At 42.9% G+C, this 12193-nt stretch overlaps 1 protein-coding gene across 2 annotated transcripts in view; it reads left to right on the top strand.

Annotated features, from left to right (window-relative positions):
• The window catches only part of LOC115108426 (FAS-associated factor 1-like), a 91839-nt gene that overhangs the window by 43410 nt on the left and 36236 nt on the right, over window positions 1–12193 (top strand). For both annotated transcript variants that reach the window (XM_029632727.2, XM_029632726.2), the window contains exons 9-12: window positions 5865–5960; window positions 6051–6177; window positions 6273–6336; window positions 6437–6518. In XM_029632727.2, coding sequence (XP_029488587.1) covers window positions 5865–5960; window positions 6051–6177; window positions 6273–6336; window positions 6437–6518 — 369 coding nt within the window. The remainder of the gene's footprint in view (window positions 1–5864; window positions 5961–6050; window positions 6178–6272; window positions 6337–6436; window positions 6519–12193) is intronic.

Here is a 12193-nt window from a genome sequence, read left to right as displayed (position 1 = left end):
CATGATTCAAATCTACAATGACATTTCTATTTTAGATGTAGTACAGGGTGTGGTCACCTGGTGAGAACCTGTTCTCTAAATGTTGTGTGGTTCTTATGGCAACCCTCTCTTTTCCCATCTACCATCTACATTCAAATATTCACTTTGGCAAATTGAATTAACAATCCCTGCATCTTTTGTTTTGTTTTTAAGTGGAGCTTTTATGTCTCGTTTGGTTGCTCTCTTGTCAAAGCAAATACGTACATTGCAACCGTTTATTTTCCTGAAAGGCTGAGACAAAAGGTTATTTCTTTTTTGTTCTAAATTGTTTCCTCTTTGTGTGCCTTAATGTAAAGTGCAGTGGCCAAAGGCAGCCTCTCAAACCACAAACCCTATACAGCACTGATATGGATCTATTTAATTGTTATCCATCTCTTTCCTTAGACAGGCAATCTAGCCAAGATAACAAGTCCAACCTGAAACCACAGTAAAGTGTACATTATCACTTCTCACCCACAGCCCTTTGGAACCCACAATATTCCGGAATATGAGGTGGGCTGCTTGTCAATGAGTCTTGGCTCGACCAAAGCTCTAAGGTGGCTTGGGGATGAATAGAACGTGGCTTTAGGTCATAGCAATGTGCCTGGCCATAGCCTGGCTAAGGCGGCTCACTGCTCCCATGTTTCTTGGGAGGAGATATTAAACGCATTGACTGCAATATTAGGCCTCTCCAGCCCAAACCCTTATTGAAATGTCTCTGAGCATTACAGAGAAAGCCCTTGCATGCCAGCCTGGCTCTTCCATTGCATATCTCATTAACCCCACCTCATCTCTGGGGATTTGTACCAATAAACATGGCAGCTAGGGTTTAAAAATACATTTTCAAGGAGTCAGAATCGGTGACTACTTTCTCATTATTTTTCAGCCTTTTTTCATTCAATGCACTCGCTTAATATTTAGTGGGGGGAAAGTCAGAATTATTTTTTAGTGTAATCATTTGTTGTTCAATTTAGGGATCAATGTTGTTCAAACTTAGAGGTTTTATTGTCACCCGGCTGTTTTATAATTAAATACCCAATTTAAGCCACGTCAGAAATGGTTGTCTACGTTCAAGTGAATGGGAAAAATGTGTTTTTTTCAGACAGATAAACAACACAAACATGCATACTGTTAGATAACAGGCCTTTATATTTGTGGTGCACAGTTTTGTAAACTGCTGGAGCATCTCTGGAGTTAAAGATCAGTTCACAAGCTCAGCTGGGCACCACTTCTGCCAGCCACTCCAACACCCACTGCCTTTTGATAACCAATTACCCAGACTCATTTTTATTTAAAGCCTTGCAGAGGTTGAAAATACAGTTTTCACATCCAAGGCTTAGATTTGTCTAATTAAACATGAGCTAATTGATTAACTTATTTACCTACTGCTTATTTTATAACTGTGCTTTACACTCAGAAATCGTCATCTTCAAAGATTGTTAGGTTGTTTCGTTTTTTTTGTACAAGAAGTCAAATGTGGTAGGAGCTTACCTGTGGAGAAACAAGTGATTGGTTTTGGTACTTCACCTCCCTGATTCTGTGTCTTTTGTGTATTGATCTACAAAGTGTTAGCCTACATCAAATTTAAATCGGAGCAGGAAGAAACACTTGTTTTGGTTGGCTATATGATTCAGTGAGGTAATTTGATACTAAAAATGAAAAGGAAGTGAAATACAAAAGGTGATAAAGGGAACTGCAAGCAACCTGGCCACAGAAACAAGAGGGTAATGCTCATTTGGCAGTGTTAGCCTATATCCATGGTGCCTTAGATTATGATGAAGCGGACGCTTTAAAGTCCCCATGCAGTCTTGAAATTATTGTTTTATATCACTGTCATGTGTATTGAATAACTTTTTGTAATGTATTTCCCTGAGCCTCCTTTTGCCATTTGAAATGTTAAATAAAGGTTAAACTAGGCAAGTCAGTTAACAATTTCTTATTTACAATGACGGCCAAACCCGGACGACTCTGGGCCAATTGTGTGACGCCTCCGCCCTATGAGACTCCCACTCACGGCTGGTCGAACCAGGGTCTGTTGTGACACTTTTAGCACTGAGATGCAGTGCCTTAGACCGCTGTGCCACTCGGGAGCCCCTCCAGTGTCGCCATGTGTTTACATTAACAACCCTGAATGGCGGATAGGATTGTCTAGAATCTAGAGCAGGGCTCTCTAACCCTGTTCCTGGGGAGCTACTGTCCTGTAGGTTTTCACTCCAACCCTAATCTTCCACACCTGATATTGGAGACCCCTGCTCTAGAGCTTACCCCTTGAAAGTTGGAGGGTACATATGGAAATAAAAGAGAACTGACCATTGGTCTAAATCAGATTTTGATGATCTGGGCCAAAAACATCTCACCTGAACAGACTGAATTTCCTGTATTTAAAAAACTATAATAATAAATAAAATAAAAATTAAAATGTCTCTTACACAAAAAGGGCATTATCATAATTTCACAATTTGAGTTTTTTTCTGACCTCTCTGTGGAAATATCATTAAAGAGGGGCAGTGCAGTCAAAAGTTTGGGGTTAGCTGAGTTGAAAAAACCAAACGCACATTGTGGAGAAACAGTTGTTGCTTGAGGTAATGGGCCATTGTCTGACTCCCTTGGTGTGAAAGATGATTGATCTGTTGTGAGACTTTCTTATTACCACCACTTTCGTCTACTCCTTTGAGGAAACAAGCCGAGCCAAGCGGCAAGTATTCTGGCCATTCTGATTGACAGAGCGGTCCTGCACCTGTGGGAGTGATTGACAGACCGTGAGACATCCTTATTAGACTCTGCTTTTTTCTCTTCTGCCATAATTGCTGACATTTATCCAGTGTTTCATGGTGTTTGCTAATGTATTAATGCAGTCACTCTGAGGGCTCTGAGCCCGGCTCCTCTTCTCCTCCCGGCTTTTAATGGATTCTCTGGTTGACAGCCCCGTGCAGGCTTATTGGGGCCTGCTGGTTGCCGTAGCGACAGGGCTCAGTGATAAGCCGAGAAAGAGCCCCCTGTGTGATTGCTGTCTTCAGGTAACATTCAGTGGGGCCAGACTCAGTGAGGAGGACATGCGCTGCATGGAAGAGAGACTGTGTAGGCTCAGCCTCTATCCATCTCCCTCTGACCAAATGCATTTGCTACTTTGAGGGCTTTAATGCACAAGTCCCCCCCCCCCCCATCTCCAGAATGTTCCTCATTCGTTTGGTCACTTCTTGGTTCCCCTGCTCTGTGAGCATAGTAGTGAAATGCCCCGCTGTTGATTTCAGCAGCATTTTCCATCAACACTATGACTTTCTGTGGAGAAGCTGGTGATCACAGTTGCCTGTGTGAACCTCAAACACTTGGTGCATGACCCCTGATCTTAATCAGGAATGACATACTGTAAACAGGCAAGGAGGAACCTATAAGAGACCAACAGGTGTTTAGGGTGGGGCTTCTTTTCTTCTGTCTTTATTTTCTCAGGCTCTGTTGTCCCCCTTTATCAAAGAGTTGTTGAACAAGGTGGTATTGGGGCTCTGGGTACTGTCAGTGCAGCTGTCAGTGATAATTATCTCACACTCACAGCCAGAGACCTAATCCAAACACTGCCCAGACAAAAAAGAAACAGAAAGAGAATGAGGGAGAGCGGGAAAGAGAGGCGGCAAGGGGGGCAGATAATTCTTTCCTGGCATCGCTCCCCAATGCTTAGAAGCTTCAGTGCAAGTGTTAATTAAAAGAATCCAAAAAAGAGGAGCTTGTTCTTTGTGTTGGGATGGAGGAGAAGGTCAGTGGGGGGGTTAACCTCTCCCCTGTGCCCCGCAGCGTTCCGCCACAGAGCTGGGAAGCTGCACTTATCCCGCAGCATCAGTGGAAGGCACGGGGTCAAAGCTTGGCTTGGATGACCGCTCAACTTTATTTTTCTGATTTTCAGCACGTCATCCCTCCCCTCAATGTCCCCCATTGACAAGAGAAGTGATAAACTTTATTTATACACATATTAGGGCCTTGGAGGAAACCTTTTATTGTCGAGGGGGTCCACTTAGCCGCCATTAAGATTCTCACGTTTGATTGCCACTCGATTGGAGAGGCAAGAGAAAAGAGCAAGACATTCCTTCACATCTCAAAGCCCTCGTCTCTGTCCTGCTCAAGGGGTCAGCCTCTCAAACCACTGTGTTGATAATTTTTTAACAGCACTTGGATTTCTATGGAGCACTGTTTAGAAATGTTCTTTCAAACCAACGAAGTGTGGCAACCAGACTCAATTTACAGTCAAGGATATTTCCATCCAATTCCATTTGATTTAATAAGATCAACTTGGCTAATGAGAAAATAGGAATTGTACCGTTAAACAATAATACTTAACCCGCTAAAGAATTAGTGTGGGAGTATTTTTGTTACATGAACCATGTCAGGCAATTCTGCTAAGTGTTCTTCCTAGGTGTTCCAGTGTTATTCAGTGTAAGTGTTAATGCTTTTAATTAACACTTGCACTCAGCTGTCCCAGCCATGGCAGCCTAGTCCTGCCTCTTTATTAAAACGTTTTATTTTAAAGTACATTTGCTTTAAGTTAGTTGTGAAAGACAAACACAATCTGTCGTGTGTGTGTGGGCAGCGGAACTAACGAGGCCAAATGGGAAGACCATGACAAGAAGATGGTCACATGACTTTACGGACTCTGCTGCACGGCTTTCCTGCATCTTCCCCTGGCACTGTGCTGCACAGCAGGGAAATAGCTATGGGCCACAGCAGGATATTGCTCATGCTTTATTTGTCCAGGGAATACAGTTTTTCTGCTGTTTTTCCTATTGAGCAAGTGGGAATTTGACTTATTTCTTGCGCCAATAATAATTTAACAGTGGATTCAAATGAGAATGATGGCTCTCTCTATATTTGGATATGTTCTGTTTTTATCATCCAGCAAATCATGTGCCCAACGAGGACTAGTGGTTACTCTATTCTCTGGCTGAATTACTTTAAAAGAAATGTGGAAGACTCCAGCAGTCACTCTGCTTTTGAAACTCAATTGCCGTTACATGTAATCGGGTCCTGATTCAACAATTACCAACTGGTTTTGTTTCCTAGAGGACCTGGCAATAGCAACGATTGCCACCCCCTGCTGTTGACGGCCAGGGACTTTCCCTTTTGTCTGTCCGTGTCAATCACGGCATTAGGGTTAAACCTCCAGTTAATGCCACTATAGCACTTGTTTGCAATAAACATAAGGTTGTTTTCTCAAACGATGAACCAGTAGCTAAATACATTTTTACTTTATTTGAACTGTAGTGGATGAGTTGGCTTGCTAACGTTGATTATGAACAGACTAAAATACTGTATTAAGTAGAGATTATTTCTGCTAGGTTTTGACAATGCTTTTATAAATTTTCCGCTTGGCTTCAGTGGGCCATGTTGGATTTTGTGGTCAGGTTCAGATCATCTGCCCCATACTTGAAATGAAAGCCTTTTAAGACTTGCATTATCGATTTAACACTGATAATCCCTTACACTCTCAGGGAGAGCAGGTTCGTGAGTAGCATAGTTAGAAAGATGGGTGCTGGGGCCCCATCACTTTCCATGGCACCTGCCTCTATCTTTACCCTATCCCATTGGGTTCAGCCATATAGACCGTCTTTAATGAGTCCCTCCAGTGCTGCGGTTGGTGACATTTCCAGTCTTTAATTAGATTGTCCATAAACCATGCCTGTACATTTTATTCTGGGCTTCCTTATAAGTCTGGATAAATGTTTTGTTCTAATCCTAACAAAGTCAGAATGGTTTATCTGTGAATGTGGAACTTGGATCTCTTTCTGCCTTTACGCCTCCTTATAGAATGTTAATGCATTGTTCAGATCTTATTGTAAAAAAATATATGTTTCTGTCCCCAGATGACACTGGCTGCCTCTGGAATCAGCTACCCCTGCCATCACCTCAGTGTGTGTCGAAGGTCCTCACCAGCCAACAACCAGGAGCCCACAGAAGAGGTAGAGCAACACACAGTACATTTGGCTTTGTTTTACATTTTTCATTGTGTTTGATAGGTCAACAATACTGAAGCGAATATGTTTGAACAGTGCGCAGATGTCCACATGGTAAGCGACAGCGAGGGGGATGACTTTGAGGATGCGTCTGAATTTGGAGTGGACGAATCAGAGATGTTCGGTATGGGGTCTTCTACAGGCTGTCGGAAAGCCGCCTTGAGTACGTACCTCACTTAGCATGATGCTACCACTCGATTCAAAAAGGTTGATTTGGTATTTAATTGTTATCAAGCTAATGTGTTTTTTTCTCTGCAGTGCCAGAGAATAGTGAGAATGAAAGTGATGCCTTACTGCACTTTACTGCTGAATTTTCAACAAGGTACGTATTTAGTATTGTTTTAAGGGGCCTGTGCTTCTCAAACGATGTGGAAGATCCATGCATTCTTTTTACGGGTCAATCTCCTATGTGTGTGTTGCAGGTACGGAGAATGTCATCCAGTGTTCTTCATTGGTACTTTGGAGGCAGCATCTCAAGAGGCCTTCTATGGCAAAGCCAGAGATGTAAGTAACAGTAGAGGAGCTGGTCTTAGTAGTATAATTTACAGGTTAAAAGGACATGATACTAGTGCCTTCAGAAAGTGTTCATACCCCTTGACTTAATCCACATTTTGTTGTTACAGCCTGAATTCAAAATGTATTAACCGCTTACAGCTACCCCTCTACTTTTTTCAATTTCCGCCTGAAGACATACCCAAATCTAACTACCTGTAGCTCAGGCACAGAATCAAGGATATGCATATTCTTGGTTTCATTTGAAAGAAAACACTGACGTTTGTGTAAATGTGAATTGAATGTAGGAGAATATAACACAATAGATCTGGTTTAGATAATACAATGAAAAAAAACATACGTTTTTTCATTTTTATTGTTGTATCATATTTAAAATGAACAAGACAAAACAAACATTCAGATAGGATGATGGGGATAATTTCAGTGAAAAACATGAGGGCAACAGTACTTGTTTCAGAATGATAACATCCAAAATGAGTGTGCTACATGACATTTATCATGAAATCACTCAGGTGTCCCACACAAGTAGCCCAAATGTACCCAAGTTGCCAAATTGGTGAAGTTATACATTTTGAATGGAATAACTATATACAAAATACCAAAATGGTATTCTAACCCCCCCCCAGTCTTTGGAAGACCCTCAGTCCTCTACACAATATTGTGCTGCTGATACCAGGTGCCAAAGTAGTCTATTTCTGCTGTAAAGCAGAGGGTCACCAAGCATGTGGTGCAGGTGATTGGGAACTTCATTTTGCAAAGAACACAGTGACGCCTCCATGCTGTGCCCCTTTGGCCCTGAGGCACATCCATGCCTGCAGAAATTAATTTGGGCAGATGAACACCACTTGTGGCAGGAGCAGAAGGGACAGAGGTAGAGGGGCCAGAATGTGGTGCTGTGGTGCTGTAGCCAGCAAGCTCCTTGATGAGCAGCTCTCTGAAGGCTAGCTGTGAGATGGGGGGCTTTCCACAGCTCTTAACCATTTCCTTGTGTAGGATGAATGCATTCACCACAGGAATGTCGATGAAATTATAGAAGGTCTTGTACCATTTCATCGTCTTATGGAGAACATTGTAATAGCCAATCAGCGCATCTGACAGGTCCACACCTCCCATGCTCTTGTAGTAGTCCTTTATTGCAGTTGGAAGGGGGACATTTTTTGCGGTCCATGCCCCAGTAGCGCTGAGACAACAGGTGTCCGGCTGGATGAACCAGCTTCAGTGGGGGATGGACACCTTGGCACTGGGGGCTCCCATTCGGAGTCAGTGTCATTGTGAAAGAAACTGTTCAGTTAGAATAGTTTCACATATGAGCCCAGTATCAACAGGTATATACAGTGGGGCAAAAAAGTATTGTCAGCCACCAATTGTGCAAGTTCTCCCACTTAAAAAGATGAGAGCCCTGTAATTTTCATCATAGGTACACTTCAACTATGACCGACTAAATGAGAAAAAAAAATCCAGACAATCACATTGTAGGATTTTTAATGAATTTATTTGCAAATTATGGTGGAAAATAAGTATTTGGTCACCTACAAACAAGCAAGATTTCTGGCTCTCACAGACCTGTAACTTCTTATTTGAGAGGCTCCTCTGTCCTCCATTCGTTACCTGTATTAATGGCACCTGTTTGAATTAGTTATCAGTATAACAGACACCTGTCCACAACCTCAAACAGTCACACTCCAAACTCCACTATGGCCAAGACCAAAGAGCTGTCAAAATACACCAGAAACCAAATTGTAGACCTGCACCAGGCTGGGAAGACTGAATCTGCAATAGGTAAGCAGCTTGGTTTGAAGAAATCAACTGTGGGAGCAATTATTAGGAAATGGAAGACATACAAGACCACTGATAATCTCCCTCGATCTGGGGCTCCACGCAAGATCTCACCCCGTGGGGTCAAAATGATCACAAGAACGGTGAGCAAAAATCCCAGAACCACACGGGGGAACCTAGTGAATGACCTGCAGAGAGCTGGGACCAAAGTAACAAAGCCTACCATCAGTAACACACTACGCTGCCAGGGACTCAAATCCTGCAGTGCCAGACGTGTCCCCCTGTTTAAGCCAGTACATGTCCAGGCCCGTCTGAAGTTTGCTAGAGAGCATTTGGATGATCCAGAAGAAGATTGGGAGAATGTCATATGGTCAGATGAAACCAAAATAGAACTTTTTGGTAAAAACTCAACTCGTCGTGTTTGGAGGACAGGACAACTGATCCGTGTAAAGGAAAGAATGAATGGGGCCATGTATCGTGAGATTTTGAGTGAAAACCTCCTTCCATCAGCAAGGGCATTGAAGATGAAACGTGGCTGGGTCTTTCAGCATGACAATGATCCCAAACACACCGCCTGGGCAACGAAGGAGTGGCTTCGTAAGAAGCATTTCAAGGTCCTGGAGTGGCCTAGCCAGTCTCCAGATCTCAACCCCATAGAAAATCTTTGGCGGGAGTTGAAAGTCCGTGTTGCCCAGCAACAGCCCCAAAACATCACTGCTCTAGAGGAGATCTGCATGGAGGAATGGGCCAAAATACCATCAACCGTGTGTGAAAACCTTGTGAAGACTTACAGAAAACATTTGACCTCTGTCATTGCCAACAAAGGGTATATAACAAAGTATTGAGAAACTTTGTTATTGACCAAATACTTATTTTCCACCATAATTTGCTAATAAATTCATAAAAAATCCTACAATGTGATTTTCTGGATTTCTTCCCTAGTTTTGTCTGTCATAGTTTGTGTACCTATGATGATAAATTACAGGCCTCATCTTTTTAAGTGGGAGAACGTGCACAATTGGTGGCTGACTAAATACTTTTTTGCCTCACTGTATAGAGTACAGGGAACATAAGGTTGAATATATTATTATAGACCTGCTAGATCTGTCTCATTTATATTATGACATTTCAGCTAGATCTACTGTCTCCATTTCACTTTGGCCATTTGTTGTGGGCTTGTCCTCCCCTCAACAGCCTCAAATAGGCTATTTCACGTGGGGTGGAGCGGCAGACGCGCATCTCAGCCATGCTCCCTCTAATCCACAATATGTATATATACACACACAAACCTAGGCTATGGGTCATACACATGCATACAAACACCCCCACCCACAATGTATAGCCAACGTGTACTTTACACATTTCATTACATTTTTATATATTGCTACTAAAATTGTAAATAATCACAAATAATATTGTGTATTATTAATTTCAAACAACGGCATTAGCATGAGAAGAACTTACCAGTCAAACAATGTCCTCTCCGTTCAAAAAATATTCCTCCATTTGGGAATCAAAGCTATGCTAGCTAAATGAATCACCCTCCAACAATCTCTCACTTTCCCGATCAATTTCTTCTAAAGTTGTGTGTACATCTGTATATCTAGACATAGATTTAGCTTTTGTGGTGTTTAAGTGTTCCCTTTATTTTTTTGATTTTTTTTTAGCAGTATAGATCAAGCAGTATGGCGACTAGTCGCCATACTGATTGATATACACTGCTCAAAAAAATAATGGGAACACTTAAACAACACAATGTAACTCCAAGTCAATCATACTTCTGTGAAATCAAACTGTCCACTTAGGAAGCAACACTGATTGACAATAAATTTCACATGCTGTTGTGCAAATGGAATAGACAACAGGTGGAAAGTATAGGCAATTAGCAAGACACCCCCAATAAAGGAGTGGTTCTGCAGGTGGTGACCACAGACCACTTCTCAGTTCCTATGCTTCCTGGCTGTTTTGGTCACTTTTGAATGTTGGCTGTGCTTTTACTCTAGTGGTAGCATGAGACGGAGTCTACAACCCACACAAGTGGCTCAGGTAGTGCAGCTCATCCAGGATGGCACATCAATGCGAGCTGTGGCAAGAAGGTTTGCTGTGTCTGTCAGCGTAGTGTCCAGAGCATGGAGGCGCTACCAGGAGACAGGCCAGTACAGAGGCCGTAGGAGGGCAACAACCCAGCAGCAGGACCGCTACCTCCACCTTTGTGCAGGAGGAGCACTGCCAGAGCACTGCATAATGACCTCCAGCAGGCCACAAATGTGCATGTGTCTGCTCAAACGGTCAGAAACAGACACCATGAGGATGGTACGAGGGCCCGACGTCCACAGGTGGGGGTTGTGCTTACAGCCCAACACCGTGCAGGACGTTTGGCATTTGCCAGAGAACACCAAGATTGGCAAATTCGCCACTGGCGCCCTGTGCTCTTCACAGATGAAAGCAGGTTCACACTGAGCACGTGACAGTCTGGAGACGCCGTGGAGAACGCTCTGCTGCCTGCAACATTCTCCAGCATGACCGGTTTGGCGGTGGGTCAGTCATGGTGTGGGGTGGCATTTCTTTGGGGGGCCGCACAGCCCTCCATGTGCTCGCCAGAGGTAGCCTGACTGCCATTAGGTACCGAGATGAGATCCTCAGACCCCTTGTGAGACCATATGCTGGTGCGGTTGGCCCTGGGTTCCTCCTAATGCAAGACAATGCTAGACCTCATGTGGCTGGAGTGTGTCAGCAGTTCCTGCAAGAGGAAGGCATTGATGCTATGGACTGGCCCGCCCGTTCCCCAGACCTGAATCCAATTGAGCACATCTGGGACATCATGTCTCGCTCCATCCACCAACGCCACATTGCACCACAGACTGTCCAGGAGTTGGCGGATGCTTTAGTCCAGGTCTGGGAGGAGATCCCTCAGGAGACCATCCGCCACCTCATCAGGAGCATGCCCAGGCGTTGTAGGGAGGTCATACAGGCACGTGGAGGCCATACACATTACTGAGTCTCATTTTGACTTGTTTTAAGGACATTACATCAAAGTTGGATCAGCCTGTAGTGTGGTTTTCCACTTTAATTTTGAGTGTGATTCCAAATCCAGACCTCCATGGGTTGTAAATTTGATTTCCATTGATAATTTGTGATTTTGTTGTCAGCACATTCAACTATGTAAAGAAAAAAGTATTTAATAAGAATATTTCATTCTTTCAGATCTAGGATGTGTTATTTTAGTGTTCCCTTTATTTTTTGGAGCAATGTATAAACAGCTGAAGATGCGTTTTACCAAAAAAGTGCTGTGCATAACATGCGCTTCTTCCAGTATGAATCTTCAATGGCGAATGACCCTCTTTACGCCGGAGTTTATTTTTTACATATTGCCGTTTACCTCAGCTCATTGGCTGTCTACCCAGCTAGATTTCAAGACGATCAGTGGTCATTGGGTTAAAATACAGTCGATCAACGAAACAGCGGTCATATCATTGGTGCACAATGATGTCATTACTTGTTGTCTTCAAAATGTTTTTTTTTTTTTCAGTCAATACGTCCCGCGAAATGACCCATCAAGTTTGGTTATGTTACAAACAAACCAGTTGATTGCAATGAAACCAAACATGACTGGAAAAGTAACGTTTAGTGTGTGTATTTACATTGAATGTGTTGTCAAATTGAATGAGACGAAATTCACGACACAAGCGGTTCACAAAATGTTTTGTGTTAGGCTATAAAAATGTATTTTATCGAACAAAAGATCATTAATTGTGTAACAATGAGCATTGGGATTGCAAACAGAAAACGATCGTCAAAGGTAAACAATTTATTTTATTGCAATTTGTGATTTTGTTACACCTGTGCTGGTTGAAATAGTTTCTTTTTATGGGGCACTGTCCTCGGATAAT

The sequence above is a fragment of the Oncorhynchus nerka genome, linkage group LG24 (genome assembly GCF_034236695.1).
Source record: "Oncorhynchus nerka isolate Pitt River linkage group LG24, Oner_Uvic_2.0, whole genome shotgun sequence".
Lineage (NCBI taxonomy): Eukaryota > Metazoa > Chordata > Actinopteri > Salmoniformes > Salmonidae > Oncorhynchus > Oncorhynchus nerka.
The sequence above is the reverse complement of the archived record's forward strand: the minus strand, read 5'-3'. Positions and strand labels throughout refer to the sequence as shown.